Source organism: Alternaria novae-zelandiae (assembly GCF_023758075.1).
Source record: "Alternaria novae-zelandiae strain BMP 2774 chromosome Unknown scaffold_6, whole genome shotgun sequence".
NCBI classification, from domain to species: Eukaryota; Fungi; Ascomycota; class Dothideomycetes; order Pleosporales; family Pleosporaceae; genus Alternaria; species Alternaria novae-zelandiae.
The window spans coordinates 364,291-391,941 of record NW_026056966.1 but is presented as its reverse complement, the minus strand read 5'-3'; the positions used below and the strand labels follow the sequence as shown (position 1 = coordinate 391,941).

Here is a 27,651-nt window from a genome sequence, read left to right as displayed (position 1 = left end):
TCGCAATAAACGCTCATTCCAATTTCGGTTGTTGTTGGCCGCAGTTGTTCCTGCGTTTCAGGAATTGATGACGTCCTCTCTTGCTTTGCGTGCTCTTCTGCATGCGCGACATGTCTTCATGTTACCCCGATATTCATGCCCTCAGTTGCTGCATCCAAGCTGCGCCGTATCATACCGCAAAGAAACGAAGTGAGGATGAGGTTGTGAAAGAAATGTGCCTCGTCGAGTTACTCAATAAGTGGGGCCTCTCCCAGGTCAGGGGTCCAGTGCCTGCCGAAGCAGCCCGGGCTGGTAAGAAGACATTCACTTTGGCAGGTGCGATGGACCGGCGGTACTGTGCACTTATCAAGCATTGCGAGCCTTCAGTTAGCGGTGTAGAGATTCTGCTGATATTACTTCGTGTTAAGATACATGATCCGAAAATTGTCGGCGTCTATGCACCTTCCGACCCGATGAGGTATTGATCACACATGTGGTTTGTAGCTTTCAGCATCACTTTCGGTCATGGCGGACCATTTTCGTGGAGCGCGTGTAGATCATTGCGGATTTGCGCAATAACCGACGTAGATGGCTGTTGGATGGACATGGGCATTCCCAACATCAATTGCCTCACTGACTACAATTATCATGTATCTCCGGAAAGAATCTGTGTATTTCAAAGCATGGCCTGCAATTGTTTCACGAAAATACCTAGCGGTCGTCCGATCGGCACAAGCCCTGTTTCCCAAACGCCTTCGCTATGCAAATCAGAAGGATCTTCAGCTTTTTAAAAGTACAGCACGAACATGCGATCAAGCAGTCGCGGCCGCTGTGCTGCGTGCAACTTGTTCCTGGAGAGCTTTTTTGTATTGACTCCGCGCAGCGTCGATTGCTCGAATCAAAGGGTCCACAACTTGGTTGACGGCCTTCGCGCCTCCTCTGATAGCTCCGGGGTCGAACTTCCTCTTCTTCCTCTCTCGCTGGTTGGCGAACTCATTCTCTTTCCGTGCATGCTCGATTCTTGCTTCGCGCTCTGCTTCTGCCATATCGGCTACCGCCTTGATACGGTCGAGCGATTTGTCAAGCGTCTCAATGAGACGCGCAATCTCGCCCGCGCGGTCGGGGTCTCCTGAGTAGAACACGGCCCAGAAGTAGTGCAAGAACTCGACCGTCGTGTTATGGGTCATGGTGAGATTCTCTAGAACCCCTTCCGATACGTGAAGCTCCTTTGCCCGCTCGCTGGTGGGAATGGCTTTGGATGACGTGTAGTCATCATTGTGTAGATGGCGTTTCCTCACAGCCGCAATGATCTGCGAGGATGCTGCACTTCGCGAGGATTTACTGCCAACTTTGGTCTTCTTGGGGACCGACTCCTCCTCGTCACTACTACTCTCATCATCGATATCGATCGTAGAATGGAGATCAACGCGCGAAAGCTGGCCGTCGCCGCCGAACTTGCGAAGATCCTGCTGTAACGTCGAGAGGGCCTGTGCAGGAGTACGCTTGGTGTAGGTCGCAGCACTGGTTGAGGTGTGCACGCTCTGGCCAGCGGAGAAGAACCGGCTTTGATCCTGTACGCGGAGAACGACCCTGTTGTCGTCATCTGCACGCTGTAGATCCCGCAACTGCAGCTCTTTGTATGTCTCTTCATCGACTCCGACGGGTCCATGCCGACCTCCATCCGAAGGTGGCACTTCTTTCATCATCTTCTCGCTCATGCGATTCAAAACTCGGAGGATGGGCGCCTTCTCATAATTGGTCGGGTTCATGGTCCAGTCGGGCCGGTTACCTTGTTTCTGGCTATGGTTCTGTTCATTTGCCTCGATGTTGATGAAGTTAGGGATGGAAGCTGCAAGCAGATCCTGGTTGTCTGTTGTCTCATCGTAAGACAGATACTTGTCGAGCTTAGGATCAAGCACGTCCTTTTCTTGGATGCGCTCACCCTTGAGCTTCTTCATCAAGCGACTGTGGAAAAACCTCTCCCAGAAGTCACCCTCGCTCAACTGGGGCACGTTCTCATTGTAAGCCTTTTGCACGATTGGATGCTGCCTGAACAAGAGCTCAATCTGCTCTTTAGTCAAGCTTAGCATGAGGGTGCCGTTGACAGACTTTGATTTGATGACGGACAGCACGTTGTAAGTTCCTGTAGCCTGCGACTTTTCCGTTGCGTGAGATCTCAACATGTGCACGCGTGTAGACCAAAACTGCATAGAAAATTGTAAAACACCGACGGAATCAGGCTTCTCTGCGAGCGCTCGGTCGAAGCGTTGACGAAGGGCTGGATTCGAATTGAGTAGCGACATCTGAAGCGTTGTATCCGCAAGCAGCTTCGCGTCATCGTAGTTTTCCTCGTTGTCTTTGCCACCAGCAGTCACAGTCTGCGCCATAGCGATGGCAGCTGAGGCGCTGCTGTCCCCACCCTCCTTGCCACCAGCAGCAGGAGCCGGAGACGGAGCGCTCTGCTGTTTGGAGGCCTCGATCCATTTGCGCAATAGACTGGTTATGTTCTGTTGGTCGTCGCGAGCGGTAGCGGAGGTGAATGTAAGGGTGTGGTTGCCAGCTAGGGGCGCTGGCTCGGGTACGACGATTTTTATGGAGGCCTTGGCAGCGGTCGCGGGCGTCTGTTGGAGGTCTAGAGAGCGTCAGTGGTGTATAGCGTCTTTCTCGTGAGGCCTCGACGTACTGCCTATATCTGCTATGGCTATGGACCACGGAGCAGGCGCATTGGCCGCGCCACTGATCGACTTCCAGGACACCGTCTTGCCATCCGCAGACACGGCGACCCTGCCGTTATCCTTCTTGTACTGGGCAGCGGCGTCGGCCATGATGGCGGGGTGTAATGTCGCGACGATCAGTGAGGCGTGCCTGGCTTGAGGCTGACGCGGTGCTAGCTTGTCTGGGCTTCCCCAGATTCACGCGTCGCACGTGACTACGCATTAGCGAACGGCATGGCAGCCGCTGAGGCTCAGGCAAGGCTGTACCCTACTCCAAAACTCAATTCGACGTTCAGCTGGAATGCATCTTTTGTTTGATGGGTTTGGCTATGTGGCCTCTTCATCTCCTCGCCCACTTCAGAACGCGTGTCTGCAAACATGGCGCATGGCTCGCATCAGCCAAGAGAAGTAACACATCAGGCGCAACGGATACATATCCGTGCCATGCAGCGTCAGAAGCCGTCAGAGGCTGCATGCGAGTTACATAAGGCCTGCCCTGCTATTGGCTGGTGGTGCGAGAACACTGGATGAGCGACCACTTCGTCATATCGCAGCGCCGCCGGGACCAGCAAAGAGTACCACGGCAAGCCTGCACAGGTCTGCAGACTGTACTTGGAGAACAACAAGCAGACGAGAAGATGCAGTGTTAATATAGACTTCACGGTGTTCGGTCGCTCCCTTGAATGTGGTGGGTGGTGACCGGTCAGAAATCCCGCGATCCATGATACGCGCTAGGCCGGAACACGGGGCCTGTCCTGGGCTGCATCAACTTCTACTGCGTGCGACGCTTAACTTCGACTGCACATTGCTACAGCTGAGGCTTTTCTTCTTCTCATCGTCGTCCGTTTGGATGTCACCCATCCCTACCTCCGCTTTGTTAATCTAATCCCCGTCATGTTGCGCAACACCCTGCGCCAGTGCTGCTCCCGCCAGCTCCAGTGCGCCCCGGCGAGAGCATCCTTCTCGAGCCTCGCACAGCCCTCTCGAACCGCTCTCTCGACATGTCGCCGCCCGCTCGCCGTGACGCAGCGCCGCCAGTATGCCGTGTCGTCGGAAGACACCAACAAGGGCGTTGTGCGTGCCTCCCAGCCAGACCCTCAAACTCTTCGACCCATAGCTAACAATGACGGCATAGGACCCCAACGACTCGTTCCTCCAGGGCAACACGGCCAACTACATCGATGCCATGTACATGCAGTGGAAGCAGGACCCCGCCAGCGTCCACTACTCATGGCAGGTCTACTTCCACAACATGGAGTCCGGCGACATGCCCGTGTCGCAAGCCTTCCAACCGCCGCCAAACATCATGAGCTCGCCCCAGGGCGGCGCCGCGAACAGGCCTGGCATGGGCATGGCCTCCGCCGAAGGTACCGACGTCATGAACCATCTCAAGGTGCAACTGCTCGTCCGAGCCTACCAGGCCCGCGGTCACCACAAGGCCAAGATCGACCCGCTGGGCATCCGCTCCGAAGCTGAGCAGTTCGGATACAGCAAGCCGCGCGAACTCGAACTGTCACATTACAACTTCACCGAGAAGGACCTGGAACAAGAGATTGAATTGGGTCCTGGTATCCTCCCGCGCTTCAAGACCGAGTCCCGCAAGAAGATGAAGTTGAAGGAGATCATCGACGCCTGCGAACGCCTCTACTGCGGCTCTTACGGAGTTGAATACATCCACATCCCGGATAGGGAGCAGTGCGACTGGCTCCGTGAGCGCATCGAGGTTCCCACACCCTTCAAGTACTCCGTCGACGAGAAGCGCCGCATTCTGGACCGCCTGATCTGGGGTACCAACTTCGAAGCTTTCCTGGCCACCAAATACCCCAACGACAAGCGATTCGGTCTTGAGGGTGGTGAGAGTCTGATTCCCGGAATGAAGGCCCTCATCGACCGCAGTGTCGACTTTGGCGTCAAGGACATCGTTATCGGCATGCCGCATCGTGGTCGTCTCAACGTGCTCTCCAATGTCGTCCGAAAGCCCAACGAGTCCATCTTCAGTGAATTTGCCGGTACTGCCGAGGCCAACGAAGAGGGCTCTGGTGACGTCAAATACCACTTGGGCATGAACTTCGAGCGCCCCACCCCATCCGGAAAGCGCGTACAGCTGTCTCTTGTCGCCAACCCGTCCCATCTCGAGGCCGAAGACCCCGTCGTACTAGGAAAGACCCGCGCCATTCTGCACTACAACAATGACGAGAAGGAAGGTTCCAGCGCCATGGGTCTGCTCTTGCACGGTGACGCCGCTTTCGCCGGTCAGGGTATAGTATACGAGACTATGGGCTTCCACCAGCTCCCCAGCTACCACACTGGCGGTACTATTCACATCATCGTGAACAACCAGATTGGTTTCACTACGGATCCTAGGTTCTCCCGTTCGACTCCTTACTGCTCTGATATCGCCAAGGCAATTGATGCGCCCGTTTTCCACGTTAACGGTGACGATGTCGAGGCCCTCAACTTCGTCTGCCAGCTGGCAGCTGACTTCCGCGCCGAGTTCAAGAAGGATGTGGTTATCGACATGGTTTGCTACCGAAAGCAGGGTCACAACGAGACTGACCAGCCCTTCTTCACCCAGCCTCTCATGTACAAGAAGATCTCAGAACAACCCCAAACACTGGACATCTACACCAAGAAGCTGCTCGACGAGAAGACCTTCACCAAGGAGGACATTGACGAGCACAAGGCTTGGGTCTGGGGTATGCTAGATGAGAGCTTCAACCGCAGCAAGGACTACGTACCAAACTCCAAGGAATGGCTGACTTCGGCCTGGAACGGCTTCAAGTCGCCCAAGGAGCTTGCGGAAGAGGTCCTGCCCCATCTGCCAACCGCCATCGAGGAGACTCAACTGAAGCACATTGCTGAGAAGATCGGCGGCGCGCCGGAGGACTTCAATGTACACAAGAACTTGAAGCGTATCTTGGCTGGCCGCACCAAGACTGTCATGGACGGCAAGAACATCGACATGGCTACCGCGGAAGCCTTGGCATTCGGAAGTCTGTGCATGGAAGGCCACCACGTCCGTGTCTCCGGACAGGATGTCGAGCGTGGAACCTTCTCTCAGCGCCATGCCGTGCTCCACGACCAGGAAACTGAGAAGACATACACACCTCTCCAGAACCTTGCCGAGGACCAAGCAACATTCACCATCTCCAACTCTTCGCTCAGCGAATACGGAGTGTAAGTTCATGCTGTTTTGATGTATTTTGCCGTAACTAATCACCTGTAGGCTTGGCTTCGAATACGGATACTCGCTATCATCACCCAACGCCCTCGTCATGTGGGAGGCTCAGTTCGGTGACTTCGCCAACACTGCCCAGGTCATCATCGATCAGTTCATTGCCTCTGGTGAAGTCAAGTGGCTTCAACGTTCCGGCCTCGTCATGAGCTTGCCCCACGGTTACGACGGTCAAGGTCCCGAGCACTCTTCTGGACGTATGGAACGCTACCTACAGCTCTGCAATGAGGATCCCCGTATCTTCCCCTCGCCCGACAAGCTCGACCGTCAGCACCAGGACTGCAACATCCAGATTGCCTACACAACGAAGCCGTCTAACCTCTTCCATCTCCTCCGTCGCCAGATGAATCGTCAGTTCCGCAAGCCTCTCATCCTCTTCTTCTCCAAGTCGCTACTCCGTCACCCACTCGCTCGCTCCAACATTGAGGAGTTCACTGGCGACTCTCACTTCCAATGGATCATCGAAGACCCCGCGCACGCTAGCGGCGAGATTGAGTCGCATGAGGGCATCAACCGTGTCATCCTCTGCACAGGTCAGGTATACGCTGCGCTTGTTAAGGAGCGTGAGGCCCGCGGTGAGAAGGACGTTGCCATCACTCGTATCGAGCAGCTCAACCCCTTCCCCTGGCAACAACTGAAGGACAACCTGGACTCGTACCCCAACGCCCAGAACATCATCTGGTGCCAGGAAGAGCCCCTGAACGCCGGTGCCTGGTCATTCACCCAGCCCAGAATCGAGACTCTGCTCAACCAAACCGAGCACCACAACAGGCGTCACGTCATGTACGCTGGCCGCAACCCTAGTGCGTCGGTGGCCACTGGACTTAAGGTGTCACACAAGAACGAAGAGAAGGCCCTATTAGATATGGCTTTCACCGTAAAGCAGGACCACTTGAAGGGCGAGTGAACGCTGGATGAGGCGTGGAAAGGGCTAGTTGGTCATTGATTGCATTACTTTATTCCCATGATATGTATGTTTACAGCGTGTAGTCTCGTGTGCTGTCGTGGAAGCTAGATGTACTTCAATGACAGTCTGAACAAAAATTCTTTACTTCATACATTATCTTGCCGTCTACATGCCTTTCTGTGATTTTGGGTCGTATGTTTAACAAGATGCTCAGCTCTTTAGGCATGTATCATTGCATCCTATATGAACTTATGCTCACTCATAACCTACTGGTTATATACAGGCTGTACCCGGAAACAACTTCTACCACAACCTCAAGTAAGCAAATGCGGATTCCCCTGATACACAAAACTCGGCTTCCTGCGCGCCTTCAGCTCAGACCTCTCTCCGTCATCCCAGCCATCCCAAACGTTCGCCTCCTGCGGGCCTTCAACCTCACGGATATAGCCCAACGCACAGTCCTCGAATTGGACCTTAGGTTGCGCTGCGTAGAAAGTATCATAGCGATGTGACAAAGCTTGCTTGAGCGATCGGACCTTCCTGCCACTACCGTGTAGCACGCCCCAGGGATCTCTGCACGCTTCGCCCTTGCATGATTTAAGTACCATCATCAATGCGTCGATACGGTCGATGATGGCGGTGAAGGGGCGGCCTGCGATACGGTAGGTGTCACGTTTCGCTATGAGGTCCGCGTCTTCGTCGTCGAAGTAGTTTTCCAGCTGACCTGGGTCGAAGCGCATGTCGTAGTACTCCTTGTCGCCCGTACAGAAGACGGAGTAGTAGATGTTGTAGTCCTCACCGATGAGGCGGAGGCCCTTGTACGTGTTGTTGCGTACAGAGTGGAGGTAGCCACCCCAGTTCTGGTCGGGCGGATGATTCTCTTTCACCGGGTTGTCGTAGTGGCCCCATATGCCTTCGGGGATGGCTCGGCCCCAGTACTCGATGTTGATGTGCTCTTGACGTTCTGCGGATTCGGCGAGAAGGGTGTCTTCTTTGGTGAGGGGCATGACCGAGCCGTCGAAGTCTTCGCGTAGAGTCTGACCGGCCAACTTCATTATTGTGGGTGCAAGATCAGTGTGGGAGCTGACGATGTCGGTGGTGTGGCCCTTCATTACACCTGGCCCGCGCACAATGAGGGGGATGTGGATATCAGTCTCGTAGCCACATTCCTTGCCGGCATGTAGGCGATGCTGACTTAGATGATAACCGTTGTCGGTGGTGTAGATGATGTATGTGTCTTCTAGAAGTCCCTTCTGCTCGAGAGTCTTGACCAGTTGCTCTACCATCTCGTCTACTGACTGAAGGGCGCGAAGGCGAGAGCGCTGGAACTCATCATTGTAGTCAATGACTGTGTCATTGAGAAGTGGAAGTCTCTTGACCCATCCTGTGCCACCCTGCTTCTCGGGATTGAAGTTGGCATCGCGTGGGATCTTGTACTCGGTAAAGAGATGAGCATGTCGCTCTGCGTATTGAGGCAAATCCGCACTATACTCTTCGGCAGGCACGAGCTTCACGTTGCTATGGGGCGCGATAGGTGCAATGGTGAGGAACCAAGGCTCAGGGTGTTGCGTTGCCTCCTCGAGAAAGCCATACGCCTTCTCTGCAGTCACATCAGGCGAGTATTGACCCTTGTAGCTTATGGGTGGTCCGCCGTTGCGACTCATGTGTGCGTTGTAGTATTCGTACGTATAGGGATCGAGGATGAAGTCGGAACCGTTGTATCCGCCGGCGTAGGGTGCGTTGTAATTGTCAACAGAGTGGTGGTTCCACAGCTTGCCTGAGTAGTACGTGTTGTAGCCAGCATTCTGCATCCATACTGGGAGGTAGTCATCGTTGATGCCTTCGCGAACGACCTTTGGGTAGCCACCTGAAACGTGTTAACGAGGCTGGTAGTAACACGCGGCGATGACTACGAACCGTAGGGTGCAAAGACGTCAGTCACATTCGTGTTGTGAGCAGCTCTTCCGGTCCAGAGGTTTACGCGAGAAGGGCAACATAACGCAACCGTACAGAAGTGGTTCGCATACAGTGTACCTTCATGGAGTAGATACTTTTGCAGGAATGGCATGTGTTCCTGTTCTTTGTGAGCTATTGTTACTCGAGACAGCCAGAGATGCACAAACCAATGACTTCATGTGCCAATCTTGATCATCTGTCAAGATGAAGAGAATGTTCGGTTGCTTCGCTGCTGCGCAGTACAGTGCCGACGAAAGCACTGCATAATGGAATAGCTTGAAGAACTTCATGGTGACAAGCCGTTGTCGAAGCTGACAACTGGACCGGGAGAAATGTGCCCTTATAAGGCATCATACGGTTGAACGCGCTCTCCCCGCGTCCAAACAGAGCCATGTTCAGGGTCGATGTTACCGCGTCGATACTGGGCTTCAAGACGAGGCCGGCGCCGTGACGCGTGAGTGCAGGAAGCGAGTGGAGTTCATGGGTCGATGCATTGTCACGTAGTGCGACGCTAAACCTCGAGCACGAGCCTCACCCCACACCTGGCACCAGCCATCGCGGGAAATGTCTCCCTCGTGCTATCGTCTCCGCATTGCGTGCCCGGCTACGACGCAGCAAGCCGCAAACGCCAATCCTTTCGCGGCGATTCCTAGTAAGTCGCCGAAAATGCCGGCGCGCTCCTCTCATGGCTTCTCATGTGGAAAGTTCGTCACCGACGAGACACACAGCCATGGACAGGACAGTGGCAAATATGAGTACCGAACAATTGTACCGAAAGAGGACATTCGACAGACTTAACCAAAGAGCTGCGAGAGCGCGGAAGAAGTCGCGTATAGCAGAGCTAGAAGAAGAGGTCGCTGATCTGAAGCGGCGCCTTACGCGCTCGGAAGGCCTCGTCAAACAGCTGCAGAACAATGAAACATGCCTTCGAGAGATCATCAATTCGGCGCGAGTGTCCCTTCAGATGGTCGATCACCACACAGTCTCACCATTTGATAGAGATGCGTCCTCACCATCGACTGGAGCAGTCCCAGACCCATCCTTTGCTGAGGCCGGGCTCGACTTGTCGCAAACCTCAAGATCTCCCCCGACTAGTATTGGGGCCAATACGACGTTGAACTTCGCATCGCATTCACTATCTGCTGGCCTGAGCGATGGCTCAGCGACTATCGATGCTTCAGCTTACGGCGCAACGTCCACCGAGGGCGTGCTTTTGAGAGATGCAGATACTGGGCTGAGCCTAGAGCTGCCTATCAGTGCGGACGAGTCTCTTTTCAATATGTGGGATGGCACTTCGAGTAAGTCTCGCTATCGTGGACTGATCGGATATCAGCTAAATCCTTAGTCCTGGAACCAGACGCGAACAATACATACTCATTGTCACTATTTGGCGCGAATGCAGCCCAGGACGGTGTCGGCATCCCAAGGGATTGGCCTTTCGCACCAGAGCTCCCGTTGTTAGACATGGCTGGCACAGCTTCACAGCCTCCGCCGTGGGAGCGACTGCCACTTCATGCATCCGCCACCTGTCGGCTCGATTCTGTATTGCTCGAGATCATCGTTACCAGCCGTCAGCACGTGCAATCTTCTGGGCAGCTTCCAGAAAAGTCTTTCCCTAGCGTTCGGTCATTGCTCAACCCTGCTACCCGCAATTCGCAGAATCCGATTTCGGATGCTCTAGGTCAGCACGGTAAGATAAGTATGGCAGTCAAAGGCTCAGCCGAAAGGGTTGCGTGTTTGTATTATATGAGCCTGTTGCTCCGCTGGCTCATATCCCCCACAAAGCGCAATTACGAAGCCATGCCAGACTTCTTGAGGCCCGTAGAAGCCCAGCTAACAATACCCCATCCGATTTGGGTTGATACGATAGTTTGGTAAGCTTACGGTCAAAGGTTGAGTGTCACTACTGACGATATAGTTGAAGGCCTGAAGCACGGAAGCGCATACTCCAGTATATGGACTTGTCTGAGGGGCGGGAGTTCTCCAAGCTACGGGAGATCACGGGCAATTCGCTGTTAATCCATTGGCCTCACGACATATCTAGTATTCTCATCGTCGCATCGAACAGTGAGCTGCAGCTCAATCCCGACTTCGAAAGTCACGTCCGGCAGCTGAAGAACTGGACAGTCGGGCCCGACATGGTGGAAACATTCCCATACTTGGACTGCATTCCGGCGACGCTTTGATCACGCATGCGTCGAATGACTTGGTCAGCGCCGCAGCTGATGCAAGACTTCATTGTACTATACGGTGTTTGTTGATCGTTGTAGCAATTCGGGCTATATGTTTCGGCTACACCATTCAACTACAGGCTGCGCATGGGTGACGTCAAACACCTTGCGCCATCCAAGTTATTGACTCTCACGCGTAGAGAAGGGGTGTCAAGATACGTTGTCTACTCGGCCGAGTTTGCTTTCAACAGGTTCCTCTCCTTCGTGACAAGTGCGATGGAAAATGCGATGACGGAGGCGACTAGCCCAAGCACTGTCGCAAGTTAGCAAAGTCAGGCCTCGAATGTTCTTGACTTACCGAATACTTGCTGCGTGGCGTATATATATGCCGGCATCAGCAGCTCGCGAAGACCGTCGCCCACATGCTGAATGTAGGCGATATCCGAGGTAGCCTTCTCGACTATCTCGGATGCGTCATTCCTCCCCTCCAGGGCATGATTCAGGCCCATCTGCAAAACGATTTGAAAGACTGCAGCAGCCCCGCTGACGCCCGTAACGCCCCCCACGTTCCCACTCAGGTACAAGCCAGAGCCAGCAATGGCTACCTCGTCCTCCGCCACTGCGGATGTCAATCCAACGAAGACGGCCGAATGAGCCATGCCTGTTGCAAAGCCGGCGGGGAATATCAGGAGGGATCCCAAGACTGTGGTATGCCCACGCCAGAATAAGAGTAAGAGAACGAAAGACAACGCTGAGCTGGCACTCGCGAGTATGGTAGGAGCTTTGTAACTTCCGGTCCTGGTTTGTGTTAGCCCGCCATCCCAGATACATGGACGAAGGACCGTACCGCTTGATCCATGCCCCCGTCAGGAGGCCACCGACTGTATTTCCAACCACAGAGGGTATGAGGTAGGCGCCGGCTTCGCCAGTCGATGCATTGTTGGTGACCTGGAAGTAGATGGGGATGATGAACATTAGCTTGCCACTGAGTTAGCCTATCATCTTTCAGCCACAATTGCTGGGTCTTACTGCGGTCTGAGAAAAGTTCTGCAGGAGAAGGATTCCATAAGAAGTGCCAACAACGTAGCGGGTGAGTAGTTGGACAGGAAAGATTGGCTCTTTCGCGAAGTACCGTTCGTATACGACAAACGTTCCAGCGCCGATAACAGCAGCGCAAGCGGATGTGACGATGACGGGGTGGTTCCAATCGTATTTCTGGCCGCCAGTGTCCAGGACGAGCAGCGCAGTGAAGATTGTTATACTCATGCACACCGCTCCGACGAAGTCGATACGTCGTAACTTGTCGCGAGTGGATTCGCAGTGCCCAGGTTTGAAAGTCTTCTGCGGAACGTCCAACTTCCACTGGACTAAGACAATCGAAAGAATGACTGGAGGAACTTGTGCCAGGAAGGCCCTGCGGCATCCATCAGTAACTTGTGTACGTAACGAAGGGACTGTCATATTAGAACTTACCAGCGCCAGCCAATCGTGGAAGCAAGAAGCCCCCCAATCACGCCGCCACAGCTTCTTCCTACTGTCTGCACCACATTGACATAGCTTCGGTATAGCGCGACTTCGTGGAAGGGCAACAGATCAGTCAACAATATTGACACCATGCACACCATACCAGCGCCCCCAGCACCCTGAATTGTACGAGCAGCGATGATCTGAGCCATTGACCGGCCCAGTCCTGAACCGAGCGTTCCGATCGCGAAGAGGACGTAGGCCACCTGCAAACACGACTTTCGCCCAAAGATGTCGCTCAACTTTCCGAAGAGTGGTTGCGATATACACATGGCTAGCATGTAGCTTGAAAGGAGCCAGGAGCCGCTTTCGAGGTCGTGGAATTCTGACGAGATCTTGCCGTAGGTGGCTAACACCAGCGATGTGTCTGCTTGGGAGATGAAGACACCTGCTACGATTAGCGGAGAGCTATGCTGACAGGATAAAGACCCCCACCGATCAACAAGATGGAAATGGTTGTCACCAGCGAACGTTTCGGCGTTGAGTGGTCTTTCGCGGACCCATCTCCTCGCTCAGGATCCTGCGAAGCGCCATTTACTGCCTACAAAACTTTAGCTGACAAAAGAGATCATTTTCGGAGTCGAAAGCTCACCTCGTATGTTGATGTCAGTTCAGGAAACAAGGGAGTCGCTTCGTCCACTTCTTGAACAGTCGTCTGTGCATCCCATCCTGGTTTGATGGGACTCCGCTGACGATTTACCATATTGTGTGAAATTTGGAGACGTGAGACTTCGAAGACGACGTAAGGTCTCGATCAATTTCAGGGGGACTCTGGGCTGTCTTGAACTCAGGATAGACTTGACTGCCCAGATACATCTCCACTTCAACGGTGCACGCTCTGATCGACATGAACTCTGCAATGCAGTGTCATGCAAGTCGATTACGCGGAGTTGCGGCACGACTGACATCGTTTGAACAACAATATCCGTATTCGTTTCATCCAATCGAAAGTATACGGTCGCATATCGGCTTCCGCGAAATCGCTATAACCGCAAACGACATGGTGCCGCTAGCATGACCTTGCATTAGCGCCCGCTTTCGTACGCTACCACACTGACATTGCATATCGCATCATGAACGGCGAGACTCACCACCGAACTACGTGGCGGCGTGAGAACTACCATTCGCGCGGCGATACCCCGCAATGCTTGTCTATGTACCCTGATCACAGTCACGTAGCAGAGTCGTGTTCTCGAATCATCAGACTCTACGAATCTCATGGCGTGTGCTGAGCTGAAAACGGTGGCTTCGGAGAAATGTATCCACTCCCGTAATTCTCAACACAGATCGCGACATTGACAGCCACAACATTGGGAAGGATGGGACTGTGTGATTCGCGTATGAATCAAGTCTTATCCCACACCATAAGTATTGCTATCAATGCTGTATCCACTTCCGACATATGTCCGGTTCAACAACAACTGGGGCAACAACAGCTATCAGAATGGCCGCAAACGATAAGTCAACTCCCGATATCTCTACGATTGAGGACATTTCGAGCATACCTCTCAAAGACATGGAGGACAAAGACAAGATTCAGACTGACGCCGATGGCTTCGCTGGCGATGTGGAGAATCTGCCCAAGGGCTACTATCTCAGTTCCTTCTTCCTCGGTACATGCTGCGCCGTGGGCTTTGGGGCTTGGGCTGGCAATGCTGGTAAATCCGCTATTTGGTAAATCACATGAGAGGATGTCTAACCAACACAATGCAGGTTTTGCCTATGCTGCACCTATCCTGGGGACCATCAATGCGGACATTGGACCAGACCCCAATATCCAATGGGTCGCACTTGTGCATCCAGTTGGACTGTCCGTAGGTATGGTACGTACAACGACGAATCCTGACTTCCACTCGTTCATCACTGACTTCGACCAGACCATCATAGGAAGACTAAGCGACATCTTCGGTCGTCGTTATTTCTTCATCGTGGGCGCATTCCTCGCCATGATTGGCACGCTCATCAGTGCTCTCGCCATTAACGTCAACATGTTGATAGTTGGATCCATGATCAAGGCACTCGCAGCTGCGACGCAACTATCCTGCTACTACACCATCGGCGAACTCATTCCGTCCAAGTACCGATACCTCATGATTGGCGCAATCAACGTCTGGAATCTACCTGGTCAAGGTTTTGCTCCCGTCGTGGCGCAGAGCCTTGTTGCAACTCGCGTTGGCTGGCGAGCTGTATACTTCCTACTCACTGCCGTCAACGGAGCGTCTTTGATCTGCTACTGCGTCTTTTACCATCCGCCGAACTTCCATCAGAAGCACGGTCAGAGGGAGAAGAAGATGGACTTCGTTAAGAAGTTCGACTACGTTGGCACGTTGCTCTATGCCGCTGGTCTTACTATGTTCTTGCTTGGTCTTTCGTGGGGCGGCACCAAGTATAGCTGGACGTCAGCTGAAGTGCTATCTTTCATTCTGATCGGTTTCGGCTGTCTTGTTGCTTTTGTATGCTGGGAACTGTTCATGGATCTGAAGGAGCCCTTGGTCCCCATGAGCCTCTTCCGCCACCGGCCGTGGGTCGTTTCGGCAATACTCACGGGTATTGGGGCTGGAGTCTACTACGCTGGCGCGAGTAAGTGTACCCTCATCAATCATGCTAGGATAGCAGCTAATCGCCCGCAGTCATCTGGCCCCAGATCACACAGAACTTCTACGCCAACGGCGACCTTATGCATGCCGCGTTCCTTTCCTCGTTAGCCAATTTAGGTATCCTGATAGGCGGTTTCGTTGGAGGATGTCTAGCTGGACCGATCGGTTATCAGAATTGGCAGATCACCGTGGCTATGGCTATAGGTGGAGGGCTTCTTGCGTGTAAGTTTTACTCTGTTCCGGTACCTACCCTCTTAACACGTACTAACTGAGGCAACAGCTGTGTCAACGGCAAATCCAAGCAACCAAGCCCAATCTTCTGCGTTAATCTTCTTTTCCGCCATGATGATGGGCTACGTCGCGGACATCGCCCTCGGAAACGCCATTCTCACGATAACTGATCAACGAGAGATTGGCGCTGCTGGCGGTGCTGCTGCATCAGTACGCACCGCTGTCGCGGGTACATGTCAAGCAGTCTACAACGTCGTCCTGGCGAACAGGCGCTCGACGACGGTACCTGCTGCAGTATTACCCGCCGTGCTGGGCGCTGGCTTGCCTAAAGATAGCACTGCTTCGATCCTCTCAGCCTTGTCGTTGGGAACGCCTGCGGCATGGTCCGCGGTAAAAGGACTAACCCCTGAGATTAGAGCAGTTGCGGTATCGGCATATCATTCGGGCCTGTCACAAGCTTTCAAGACGGTTTATCTGGTGTCTTTAGCTTTTACTGGACTGGGCATATTGTTGTCGCTGCTTGCGCCGAACACGAGTAAATTGTTGACTGAGAAAGTCGCGGTTTCTCTCCAGACGCGGAAACCCAGAGAGGAAAACGCAGCATAGCGCAATTAAACCACGAATAGTCTTCAGAAGCACGGGAGTATATAGCACGAGCGTGATGGTGATGTCTCCCCGTCCGCGGTCCGGAAGAAGTCGGGCAAACGTCAGCGCTTCAGTCGCGCCCCGCCAACCCCTCGTGCCCCTCCACTTTTCCGTCTCCGCACCTGCATCATAGCCTGCCACCCACGCGCTCCCGCAACAAAGCGCGTCAATTCCCGCAACACTCTTGATGCCGTCCTCAGCTCGCGGGCCAGAACCATGTCGAGCAATCTTCTCGGGAATTTTTCCACGAAATTCGGGCTTGTTCCGGAGAAACTGGCGCAGTGACACGCGCTGACCGCCGCCCCGGCTGGAGCATCGTGAGCTGCCAGTGACGTCCGGCCAGTTGCCGAGGGCTATAGCTTCCCAGCGGCCTGCCAAACAAATGCCACAGAAGTGTGGTCCGCCTGCCCGACTCTACCCACCCTGACTTCATAACGATAGCTAGCTCCGCTTTTCGCTGAACTTTGAGCTTGATAGCTTTTTCACCATCCCTCTCTCCAAATTTCCCCATTCCCCATACTGCTTTCCCATCTTCCCTTCCACCGCTGATACCAAGTCGTCTTGTCGCTTCGTTCGTCCCTACTGATACACCTTGTAAATTGAACTCTACCAAAAGTTTACACCATGGCTTCCAACGGTAACGAGGGAGGCCCAGTTGCGCAGGAGAAGATCAACACCGACATCATCACTCTCACGCGATTCCTCACTGAAGAGCAGACCAAGTACGCGGAGGCAACAGGAGACTTCACGTAAGTGCCAAAATCAGAGCATTCAGAGCAGAGAACTTACCATTCCCACCAGACTACTATGCCACGCACTGCAATTCGCCTTCAAGAGCATTGCCTACTACATCCGGAGAGCAACACTCATCAACGTATGCAACTTATCAAAAGTCAGACGAAACCTCAACTAACACCCCCAGCTCACCGGCCTCCAAGGCACATCCAACACAACCGGCGACGACCAAAAGAAACTCGACGTAATCGGCGATGAGCTCTTCATCTCCGCCATGCGCTCCTCAGGCCGCGTGCGCCTCCTCATCTCCGAAGAGCAAGAAGAAGCCATCGTCTTCAACGAGCACCCCAACGCGCGCTACGCCGTAGCCTGCGACCCCATCGATGGATCCTCCAACCTCGACGCCGGAGTCGCCGTCGGCACCATCTTCGCCGTGTACAAACTGCCCGAGGGCGCCAAAGGCACAAAAGAAGAGATGCTTCTACCCGGTACCGAGATGGTGGCCTCGGGCTTCACCATGTACGGCGCGTCCGCGCAGCTGGTGCTTACAATGAAGGGCGGAAACGTCAATGGCTTTACGCTCGACAACGCGTTTGGCGAGTTCATCCTCACACATCCCGATATGCGCGTACCCAAGACGAGGAGCATTTACTCGGTCAACGAGGGTAACAGCATGTACTGGGAAGAGCCTGTTAAGCAGTGGTGTGAGAGCTTGAAAAACCCCGCTGAGGGACAGAAGCCGTACAGTGCGAGGTACATTGGTTCCATGGTGGCGGATGCGTATCGCACGCTGCTTTATGGTGGTATCTTCGCGTACCCAGCGGATAAGAAGACGCCAAAGGGCAAATTGAGGATTCTTTATGAGTGTGCGCCTATGGCTATGGTTTTTGAGAATGGTATGTTCACCCCTTTCTTCCTATTCCAATGCATTCCTGCTAACTTTCTCGCTTGTAGCTGGCGGTTTGGCGGTAAACAGCAAGATGGACCGTATGCTTGAAGTCGTCCCCGAACACATCCACGACCGATCGGGAATCTTCCTTGGCTCCGAAGGTGAGGTCCAAAAGGTTATCGATGCGCACAAGAACTACAAGAAATAGGCGTCTGTGGATAGCTTGGAACGTGGGATGGCGTATAATTGGGCTATCGCGGGCATATAAGCAGATACCTTGCTGGTCAAGACTCGAGTTTACGACATCGACGCAGTATTATTGAATGACGATACCAATCTCGACATTTCTTCATTCTCGTTCTGTCATGCGCGTGTAATGATGACGGTGTCTGACCTTGAGATCGTGATGGTATGGTTGTATGCATGGTTACAGACTTTAGGGACACCAGCATCCAAGCAGACATATTGGGAGTCGTCACATCAAGAGCCAGTCATGAATATTGTAAGATCTATTAGGAGTATCGACTACATGCCTAAGATCTTATCTGCTCATCTCTCCCCAGCAAAGCTATCCAGTACGGACTAGATGCTTCGAACCCGTAATCCTATCCACATCTACCATGAATTATCGAGACGCCGAAAACCCGAAAATTGAGAGCCAGCTTGGTATCGTAAAGCTGCTCGTGAGGTATCATACTGTTTGCGCAAAGAAAATCCATCCACACATACCCATATCATGAACGTTTCGAAGACGGGGCGCCGTCTATGATAGCATGCACAAAGCGGGGAACAAAGAAAAAACATGAGGGGAAAACCAAACTCTGGAGGTGCGAGTTTGGGTGCTGTAGGTGTCCGACGTTCCAGTGAAGGAGTCAGTCACCGGGGAAAGAGGTATCGTAGTAGGTAACTGAGAAGAGGACATCGAATCGTGAAAACTTTTTGGGTGCATGGGTCATGAAAGCCGTCCCGTGTCGTGAATGAAAACCGTTACCCGTGCGCCGTTCGCCGTTCAGAAAGATCATGCGACCATCGTAACTTGTTGCCGTTCGAGAGAATCGCGAACCGAATCCTACTCAGTGGCAACTAGAAAGAGATCTAAGCATCTTCCTTGGTCTCCTCCTTGGGGGCTTCCTTCTCAGGCTCACCCTCTTTGTTCTTGACGTATTCGTCGTAAACGCTCATGGCCTCGTCGACCTTGGCGCGGAGAGCAGACTCATCAGAAGTGCTAGGATAGTCAGTACGGAAAATAGTGCTACGGAAAGTGGGAAACTTACAGGGTGATCAACTCGCTGTTGTCCATCTCGAGGAGCATACCGGTGATCTTGCCGGCGAGCTCGGGCTGCATCTCAGCGATCTTGGGGTAGAGAGCCTCACCGAGCATCTGCTTCTGCTGACCAGGAGGAGCGCCGCTCAGAGCACCCATGTCGACGCCAGCACCGGCGGGACCGCCACGGCCGCCCTGGGGGTAACCGGGCATGGGGGACTGACCGGATCGGCCGCCCTGGGGCATGCCGCCGCGACCACCCTGAGGAGGGAAGGCACCCTGACCACCGCGCATGCCGGGAACACCAGCCATCGGGACCTGAGGCATACCAGGCATAGGAGCCATGGGGCCGCCACGACCGCCGCGTCCGCCCATAGCCTGCTGAGCAGCCTGAGCAAGCTGCATGTATTGCTGGTTCATGTACGCAGGAGGGAAGGCACCGGGAGCCATGCCGGGGGGCATGTACATGGGAGGCATCTGCTGGCCGTTGGGACCACCACGACCGCCTTGCTGACCGGGCATGCCGCCAGGGAAACCAGCGCCACGACCACCTTGCTGGCCGGGCATACCGGCGGGGAAGGGCATCTGACCACGGCCACCAGCGGGGAACATCATAGGCTGCTGGCCAGGTGCGATGAACATCTGAGGGATACCACCGAACTGCTGCTGCTGTTGTTGCTGCATGCGGAGCTGGTTGCGGGCCTGGATGGTGGCCTCGAGCTGGTTCTTGCGGACATCCTTGCGCTGGGCAAGAGCGACGTAGAGAGGCTTGCCCTCAATCATCTTCTGGTTCATCTCGGTGACAGCCTTGGTGGCCTCGTCGGGGTTGCTGAAGCAGACGAAACCGAAGCCCTTGCTCTTACCAAGGATCTTCTTCTCACCCTTGATGGTGACCTTCTCGCCGCTGGCGTTCTCGTCCTTCTTCTCGTCAGAAGAGTCAGCCTTGGACTCATCCTTGGACTCCTCAGTCTTCTCAGCCTCCTTGGGCTCCTCCTTGGCCTCGTCCTTCTTCTCGTCGGATGGGCTCTCGGCGCGCTCAGCGGGCATGGCATCGCGCATGACCTTGGCGGAGGTGATGGTACCGAAAGGAGTGAACATGTCGCGCAGCTTCTCGTCGTCAACGTCGTCGTTGAGGTTCTTGATGTAGAGGTTGACACCCTGGTACTTGGACTGCTTCTCGAGACGAGCGGCCTCGTACTGCTTGCGGAGCTCCTCCTCGCGCTCGTGCTTCTTCTGGGCACGGCCGACGTAGAGCTTCTGGCCACGGAAGTCAACGTCGTTGAGCTTCTCGACGGCGTCAGAGGCGGCCTCGTGCTTGATGTAGTTGACGAAGCCGAACCCGCGGCTCTTGCCCTGGTCATCGCGCGCGATGGATGCAGAGGTGATGTCACCGTGCTTCTCGAAGAGCTCACGGAAGTCCTCGTCAGAGACATCGAGGTCGATGTTCTTGACGTAGATGTTGGTGAAGTTGGCCTTCATCTCCTCGAACTTGCTCATGCGCTCCTTCTTGGGGATGTGGTGGCCGACGAAGACCTTCTTCTCGTTGAGCAACATGCCGTTGACGTGCTTGATAGCGTTGTTGGCAGCCTCGGCGGTCTCGTAGTGGACGAATCCGTAGCCCTTGGAGTTGCCGAGCTCGTCCTGAGCGACCTTGCAGCTGAGGATGTTACCGAAGGCGGCGAAGGTGTCGTGGAGAGCCTTGTTGTCGATGGCATGGTCGAGGTTCTTGATGAAGACGTTGCCCTGGCCGGTCTTGCGCAGAGCGGGGTCACGCTGGGACCACATGATGCGGCAAGGCTTGCCCTTGATGACGGTGTAGTTCAGCTCTTCGAGGGCCTTCTCGCCATCCTCAGAGCTGTTGTAGTTAACATAGGCGTAACCGAGCGAGCGACGGGTAACGGCGTCACGGCAGACACGGATAGACGCGACCTGGCCAATCGACGAGAACAGCTCGAAGAGCATGGCCTCGGTGACGGAGGGGTCGAGCTCGCCAACATAGAGCGACGCCGAGTTCTGGTTGTTCGCGGGGGCAGCGGTGGTGGGGGTGGGGGCTTCGCCCTGGGCGGCAGCGACGTTGGTGTCGACCTGAGCGCCGTTGGCGGCAGCACCGTCCTGGACGGGCGAGGTAGAGTTGGCGACGTCAGACATGATGTATATCTGCGGGGTCGCAGGTTAGCGGAGGGGTCCTAATATTGCGGGCACGAGCAGCGTCGACATGTGCCAGTGCGCTCGCTTCGCAAAAAGTTTCAGCACTCACCTAAGTTGCAACAGCAGATGTGCGGGGTAACAGAGTCGGCGTATGGGACCGGGAGCGCGGGCTGTGCGGGCGCGCTGGTTGCTTCTTCGTGCGAAAAAGGTGAGACCAAGTAAGACGTCTGTCGGGTGCAAGCGACAGTGGGAGACGAAGGGTTGGCGGTGGTCGTCGGACGGGCTTTTCTTGTTGTTTTCTGTATTTTTTTGTTTCTTTTTCTGTTATGAACGGTCCACTGGGAACCGAGGGCTTGGAGAGCTGTGGGTGTAGTTGGGGGTGGTTAAGCGTTTGGGGGGGAGGGACACGACGAGGTTGCCAGTCTTTATGCGCAGGTGTGTGATTTTTTGGGTGGTCCGGGCGCCGCGCTAGCTTCTTATAGACGGCGCAACCAGGGCGGTGAATGAAGGAGCCCTAGGCAGGCAGACAATGGCGATGGGTGAGCAAATAGGAACGCAGGCGGCTGACAAGACCAGGGGCAGTGGCTTCACTACAGTGTTCTTGTTTGTGAAAGAGCAGACAAGCGTAACAGCCGCCGCGATACTGGACCCTGACCTTGTGCGTATCACATGTCAGATACGCGAGTAGGCGTAGGAGGGGTGGAACAGAAGAGTTTCTGCAGTCGCGATCATGCATTGTTGCAAGTTCTGTGCAGGAATGTACCAATTTGATCAATACTCGAGAAACAGAACAAAGCAAGGTCAGCAAGTGCACATCGAAGCCAGGTTTGGCGCCGCTGACCAGCTATCCTAGGGTAAGGTGCATCTCTGTAAGACGACGCACGACATACATGCACAAGCACTGCAAGCTAGATGACCGTCTTCGGAGACAAGCGCAATCATGCCTCCAAGGCGTATCCATGTCAAGTACGACAACCTACGAGATGGTATTTTGGGTAGATATTCAAACGGGTATCGATACGGTGCGAAAATGCTAAAAATGCCGACCACGTCATCGTCATCAACAAATACTTGAACTACTCCTTGAGAGTATCATCCCACCCTCCTTGCTCGGTCAGGTGGTCTTCTACGCGTGCTTTGCAGTCTTCGAGACCCTGTCCAAGTGCCTCGTTCCACTGGCTTTCGACGAGACCAACCTTTTCTTTGAGGTCGTCCGTCAGTCGCCGCTCCTCGTCTGCCCTGATGGCTTTCATCTCTTGATTCACACCCGTAAGATCCTCGCCTTCCAAGAGTCGTTGTGTCTCGAGAAGTCGGGAGCCCGCGGTCATGACTCCAGTCTTGACCTCGTGCAGTAGGCAGAGCAGGTTGATCTGCGACTCGATGAATTGGTACGCCGAGCGACCGGCGTGTGCCAACAAAGTGTAGAGATACTGCAGAGGGTAGTCGTGGTATGCTGGTGTTTCTGCATACTCTTGCGGTGGGACCAGAACTCCGAAGCCATGCAAGTTGCGGGGTACCTGCTGCACGATTTCTAGTAGTCCAGGCGCAATGTCCCAGAAAGCTGACAGCTGCGCTTCGACACCCCGAGTCACGTTCTGCTCGATGACGTTCATCAGATCTTCGTAGCGCTTCAATGTCTCCTTCTCGAAGGTGACTTTGCGATCCTGGCCATCGCGCTGGAAGAAGGTCGTAGCTTCCTTGACCTTCTGCTCGTTCTTGGTCTGGACGTACGGCAGGACAATAATGTCTCTGTAAAGATCGTTGCGCTCGTCTTCCAGGTCGAACATCTCCTTGTGTAGCTGCTCCCGGGCCTCAAAGAGCCATTTGTGCAGGGTAAGCATCTCCAAGAGCTCTGGTTTCTCGTCACCCTCTTCCTGCATCTGGTTCGGATTGGGCTCCTGCGCCTCGCTGCTCAAACGCCCTTTGAGATGCTCCATCGATGCCGTGGCCTTGGTGATGCGCTCGCAGAACATGGCGTGCAGTGGATTGGCGACTTCAGCCTGAAAGCTGTCGAACACCCACTGAACTACGTCCTGAGCTCTTTGATGCTCTCGTGCTTCAAAGTCTGCTTCTGCTTTCGCCGCCTCCGCAAACGACATGACTCCATTCCGGACATTGTCCTGGATGTTGTATCGCAGTTGGGCTCTTCTGTCAGACAGCGATGCATTTTCTTGCTCTTTTCGTGCTTCAATCTTCGTCTTGAACTTCGCCTTCGTACTCTTTACGTCGTCGAGCTCAGATAGAGTCCGGAGACTAGTCCGGATAGTTGCCAAATCGGGATGGCTATTGTTGACTGCGGGGTGATGACGTGGGTACGATGGCGGGAGAGTGACTAGTCGCGATACATCCAGCTTATGTGGGTCGGGCGTTGCCGTCGCAGACCTGGGATAGTAACCGTAAGGCTGCTGCTGCGATGGCTGTAGACTGTCTTCGTGCAGTCCGACCTTCTCGGGTGGGTATTCATTGGCTCCATAAGCTGGTCGACTGCTGGATTCGCCTCGTTGCCTTGGAGTAGACAGATCTTCACCCGCCCACTGTTGGTTCTCGCGAGCCTCCTTCGGTAACAAGCTCATGTACTTGGATTCCCGTTTACTCCGCTCCACCCTTCTGCCACCCCCAACACCAGATGAGCCGCCATCGCTCTCCCACCAGCGACTTGCTGAGCGTCCCCGCGAATCTTGCTCATCAGGAATGGTACTCATAGCCATACTCGGGATGGGCGAGAGCGAGGGGTGGTAGTTATTCGCCCACGAAGCATCGCGAGCTTTCTGGCTAGATGCGCTCGAAGGAGAGGCTGGTTCGGTATGCGGAGTGAAGTTGCCAATGGAGGATGCTGGGCTGGCAGCGGTCGTTGGCATCGAGGAGAAGCGTGTATCCGGGGATTCACCGGCTACAGAACCTTGAGATCTCCTGCTACTATGACCTACAGGCGTGGCCTGAGTGTTAGGTGTAGCTGATCTGCGTCCAGAATTGCCGTACGAGCGCCATAAGTCTCTTGTCAGATCCATAATGTCTCCGGCCATTGCGTCGAAAGCTCCGGAGTACCGATCACGGCGGAGTCGCGACTCAGTGACAATGAACTCGGCAAACAACTCCAGCCTGTCTTGGTCCGTTTCCGCAGCCATCTCTTTTTCAATGAACTGTCGATGTCGCTCCATAGAGGCAGTCGCAAAAGCGTGGACGTTTGCTGGCTTCGGGGTGCTCAGCGTTGAGCTTTGTACAACCATTTTCGACGTGTTGGGTGTTTGCGTAGCCGATTCGTTTGCAGCTTCTGAGTGTCGCGTCAGATCCGCTTCTCCATCATCACCATAGATACGCAACGGTGGAGTGGGTAGCGCTTTCGAGGGAATGGAGACGGGTGCTTTTTGTGCTGAACGACTGAGATGTTCCATACCTGGCGAGAAAGGTGGCGTTGCGACGGACAAAGATGCCGCCTTTCCGTTCACGTCCATCCGAGGCGTGGAATGGGACGACCCAGGGTCTTCAAAGAGGTGTCCGCTCCTGGGCGATCGTAGGGCGCCACCACTCCTCGGTGTACCTTTGGTGATGGCACCACGACGGGTCAAGCCTCCTTCAGGCGTTCCCAAGTCGAGATTGGCAGGCTTTGCTGACTCTGCTTCCAAATCTTGCGCCCAAGGGTTGTTGCTGGGCTCGATCCGTAGCTCTCGAGCAGCACGACTCTCGCTCCTTCGCTCACGGATGCCTCTGGTACTCGTCTCCCGTTTGTTTGCGCGGTAGAGAGTGCTGCCGGAACCCGATGTGATCGTTGTTGGCCCTGAAGATATCGAAACGCTTCCGCTTTCTGACGTTGGCGCAGGATCTGACAAATGAACAGCGCGAGGACTTGTATCGATGTGTAGACCGTGTGCTGCTGGAGACCTCGATCGCACGTTCGCCTGCTCGTCCTGCCAGCCCTGAGGTGTAGGTGGGATCGGCGTTAGTGTTGTTTGCCCCGGTCTCCTTGTTGGAGGCGCGGAGGGTAACGTAGGTGCTCGATTTGCTGGCGGTTCTGTTCCGGGGCCCATACTTTGCGATCTTGAGCTGCTGGGCGGCGGGCCCGGCGGAGGCGGGGGTAATGGGGCATTTCGACTCCAGCTCCCTCCTGGTGGGACTATGGGCGACTCGTCAATAGGTGTCCGGGTCTCGTAACCTGGCACACCAGCAGACGCAGCTCTGCGAGAGGTTGGTGCCCGGATAGGCGACTGTGTGTCGGGGCTGTACCGCCGTTCTAACGTGTTCGCAATGTAACTGTACCGAAGTCAGTATCGAGTCGTGCTACAGTGTACACTGACATACTTGGAAGTCGCCCTCTGTGCGACCAGCCCAGGAGAAGCTGGTGCCCGCTGGATCGCATCGGAAGTGCTGATATGGAGCGAGTCGATGTTGCTCGGGGCAGGACTATGGTCATTGTTCCGATTCCTAAACGACGACAGACTAAACTTGGAAGCCAACTTGTCGCGCGATGCTGACCGTCCGGGCCCGTTTCTGGGCGGTGGAGGAGGGAATAGCGGATTTGATGTTATGCTCGTCGCGCTAGAGGGTATGACCATAGATCCGGGTCGGCTATGGTACCCAGATATTGGTCGCGCCGAGGAAGGGGTGCTACTCGGCGGTGGGGGAGGTGGGGGATGAGGAAACGCGCCGGCCGACATCTGAGGCGACGAGGTATTGCTATGGCTGCTCAGGGACTGTGATACGTTCGGATTCTGGCCGGGGGAGTACGGAGGCGGTGGGGAGGGCATCGACGCTGTTGCCATTAGCATCACATCTCATTATGCGCGGGAGATTTCCACGAAGGGTTTGCGCAATTGATACAAGGCTTCGACACACAGGCATTCATGCTTTGCGAAGACGAAAAGAAAGTCTATCCAATCTACTACGTATGATATGAGAGGAGGAGGAAGTAGGAAGTGATATATACCTTCCATGCCCGTCACATCCTGGAGCCTCGTAGGGACCGACGTCTGGCTATGCTGGACATGCTGCCCGCTGACGTTCCCTCCCCGCGTCCATTGCTGGGGATTGTATGGCACGGCTGGACCCGAGCCCCTCATGGCCATGGGAGAAGCAGCGGCGCTGGGGGAAGGCGCATACGTCGAGGGCGTTGGGGAAGGCGTGAAGGGCAGGCTCAGAGATGAGGAAGTCCCCGGCGTAGACGACGAGCCATGCAGGTACGCGTGGGGGGAGTGATGGGGCGGGGCGAGGGTGGTGTTGAGGAGGGGAGGTTGCACAGCGAAGCGCCGGGGAGATATCTGCGGAGCCTGGAGGTGGGCGGGATGCGGTGAGGGCGGTGGTGGAGGCAGTCGGGGCGACGGCGGCGCGGGACTGTAGGCGTGCTCCATGGCTGCCACTATCAACTTTGATGTCAATTAGGGCTGGCGGCTCCCAAGTGGTACGGGCGAATCCAGCAGCGGAGACGCGATGGGGCGGCGTTGGTCGCTGCACCACTCTCGACGTTGTCACCTAGCACGCGAACGCAGAGGCCGAGGCGCGCAAGGATGCTGGGTCATGCTGTGTGTCGGTCAACGATGAGGATGGAAGGGAAGGCGGCCAATTCGACGCCGGGCAAGCAGACGTCGATCATGTCGGGCACGCGGCTTGCACGTCTAGACTCGATGCAGTGTCGACGACGGAGGTTTGGCCCTGTAGCGAGGCTTGACTTTTGCTTGTCCAGCGAATGGGCGCCGCCTCATGCATACGCCCACATGCACCTTATGCGGCATCCCTGCCCGCGACCAGACGTCGGCGGCTAAGTAAAGAACAGGCACCACACGGCCGCCATCCTCAGGCCATATCTGCGCCCGTCTAGCAGCCCTCGGAACAAGCACTATCAATCCCAGGTGTGCTGCAAACCGCCGATGTATTCCGGGCGAAACTCGGACAGCCTCGTGACACGTTTGTCGTCCTGTCCGACATGCGACCGTTGTGGTGTTCGTCTTGGTATCCAAGAAGAAATCCCCACACGGGGCGATATAAATAGTCGTTGTGGGCCCACTCCAACACGCGCAACGGCCCACCCCAACCCGGACCCTAAATCTCTACACCACCATGCACCGCCATCTCGAAGTGTCCTGGTGCCGAGTTGCTTTTCGCTGGCCGAGGAGGCAACAAGTCCAATTATAACGCAACACAACATTCGTTCCCAATGTCGCATACGTGGACATTGCTACCGATTATACATGATGATGCACATTCCTTTACGAGTTGGTGGTTGTGTCGCAATCCTATCATGGACTGAGGTGTGAGACAAAAGGCAGACAGATGACCGTGGGAGGAAGCGATTGCTTGCATGCTGATGGCCGTAGTACGGTTTTCGGCAATCGTGCATTCCTAGACCCAGGTCTGACAGCGCGTTAGCCCCAGACGCGGTCATGTATAGTGGCGGCACAGTACCACGTTATAGATGACAGCAGGGCGTTCTCCGCGTCCAAACCCGGCTGATGATGTTTGATCATATTAAATCAGCCGGCGCGCCATCAGATGATCAGAAGTGACGCTCAATGGCAAATATACATATGTGGTGCAGGACCACATGTGGCAGCAATATGTACCATGCTGCAAGCGCTGTCTACCGAAAATGCCCATGAACGCCTCGCTCAAGTGCTCAACCCACAAAACATGTATGAGCTGGTGCAATGATCTACCGCTCACTTGTC

The 27,651-nt window shown here is 54.8% G+C and overlaps 8 protein-coding genes across 8 annotated transcripts; 3 read left to right on the top strand and 5 right to left on the bottom strand.

Moving 5' to 3' along the window:
* Positions 1–791: 791 nt before the first annotated feature.
* Positions 792–2,804, bottom strand: J4E88_003672 (uncharacterized protein; the record flags this gene model as incomplete). Its single annotated transcript, XM_049397320.1, has 2 exons — positions 792–2,611; positions 2,663–2,804. The coding sequence occupies 2 exons, from the start codon at positions 2,802–2,804 to the stop codon at positions 792–794; spliced, it is 1,962 nt and encodes a 653-aa protein (XP_049256708.1).
* A 783-nt stretch (positions 2,805–3,587) lies between these two features.
* On the top strand, positions 3,588–6,835 carry KGD1 (2-oxoglutarate dehydrogenase E1 component; the record flags this gene model as incomplete). The annotated part of the gene is made up of 3 exons (XM_049397319.1): positions 3,588–3,767; positions 3,829–5,870; positions 5,920–6,835. The coding sequence occupies 3 exons, from the start codon at positions 3,588–3,590 to the stop codon at positions 6,833–6,835; spliced, it is 3,138 nt and encodes a 1,045-aa protein (XP_049256707.1).
* A 314-nt stretch (positions 6,836–7,149) lies between these two features.
* On the bottom strand, positions 7,150–8,903 carry J4E88_003670 (uncharacterized protein; the record flags this gene model as incomplete). The annotated part of the gene is made up of 2 exons (XM_049397318.1): positions 7,150–8,702; positions 8,870–8,903. The coding sequence occupies 2 exons, from the start codon at positions 8,901–8,903 to the stop codon at positions 7,150–7,152; spliced, it is 1,587 nt and encodes a 528-aa protein (XP_049256706.1).
* Positions 8,904–11,186: 2,283 nt separating this feature from the next.
* J4E88_003669 (uncharacterized protein) lies at positions 11,187–12,990 on the bottom strand (the record flags this gene model as incomplete). Its single annotated transcript, XM_049397317.1, has 6 exons — positions 11,187–11,275; positions 11,321–11,760; positions 11,810–11,940; positions 11,992–12,376; positions 12,436–12,874; positions 12,987–12,990. The coding sequence occupies 6 exons, from the start codon at positions 12,988–12,990 to the stop codon at positions 11,187–11,189; spliced, it is 1,488 nt and encodes a 495-aa protein (XP_049256705.1).
* Positions 12,991–13,930: 940 nt separating this feature from the next.
* Positions 13,931–15,920, top strand: J4E88_003668 (uncharacterized protein; the record flags this gene model as incomplete). Its single annotated transcript, XM_049397316.1, has 4 exons — positions 13,931–14,144; positions 14,200–15,066; positions 15,117–15,305; positions 15,364–15,920. 4 exons carry the CDS (start codon positions 13,931–13,933, stop codon positions 15,918–15,920), a joined length of 1,827 nt encoding a protein of 608 aa, XP_049256704.1.
* Positions 15,921–16,583: 663 nt separating this feature from the next.
* J4E88_003667 (uncharacterized protein) lies at positions 16,584–17,791 on the top strand (the record flags this gene model as incomplete). Its single annotated transcript, XM_049397315.1, has 4 exons — positions 16,584–16,708; positions 16,761–16,833; positions 16,882–17,590; positions 17,649–17,791. 4 exons carry the CDS (start codon positions 16,584–16,586, stop codon positions 17,789–17,791), a joined length of 1,050 nt encoding a protein of 349 aa, XP_049256703.1.
* An 887-nt stretch (positions 17,792–18,678) lies between these two features.
* On the bottom strand, positions 18,679–20,995 carry PAB1_1 (Protein phosphatase PP2A regulatory subunit B; the record flags this gene model as incomplete). Its single annotated transcript, XM_049397314.1, has 2 exons — positions 18,679–18,808; positions 18,858–20,995. 2 exons carry the CDS (start codon positions 20,993–20,995, stop codon positions 18,679–18,681), a joined length of 2,268 nt encoding a protein of 755 aa, XP_049256702.1.
* A 1,076-nt stretch (positions 20,996–22,071) lies between these two features.
* Positions 22,072–25,545, bottom strand: J4E88_003665 (uncharacterized protein; the record flags this gene model as incomplete). Its single annotated transcript, XM_049397313.1, has 2 exons — positions 22,072–25,243; positions 25,292–25,545. The coding sequence occupies 2 exons, from the start codon at positions 25,543–25,545 to the stop codon at positions 22,072–22,074; spliced, it is 3,426 nt and encodes a 1,141-aa protein (XP_049256701.1).
* Between the last annotated feature and the right edge of the window lie 2,106 nt (positions 25,546–27,651).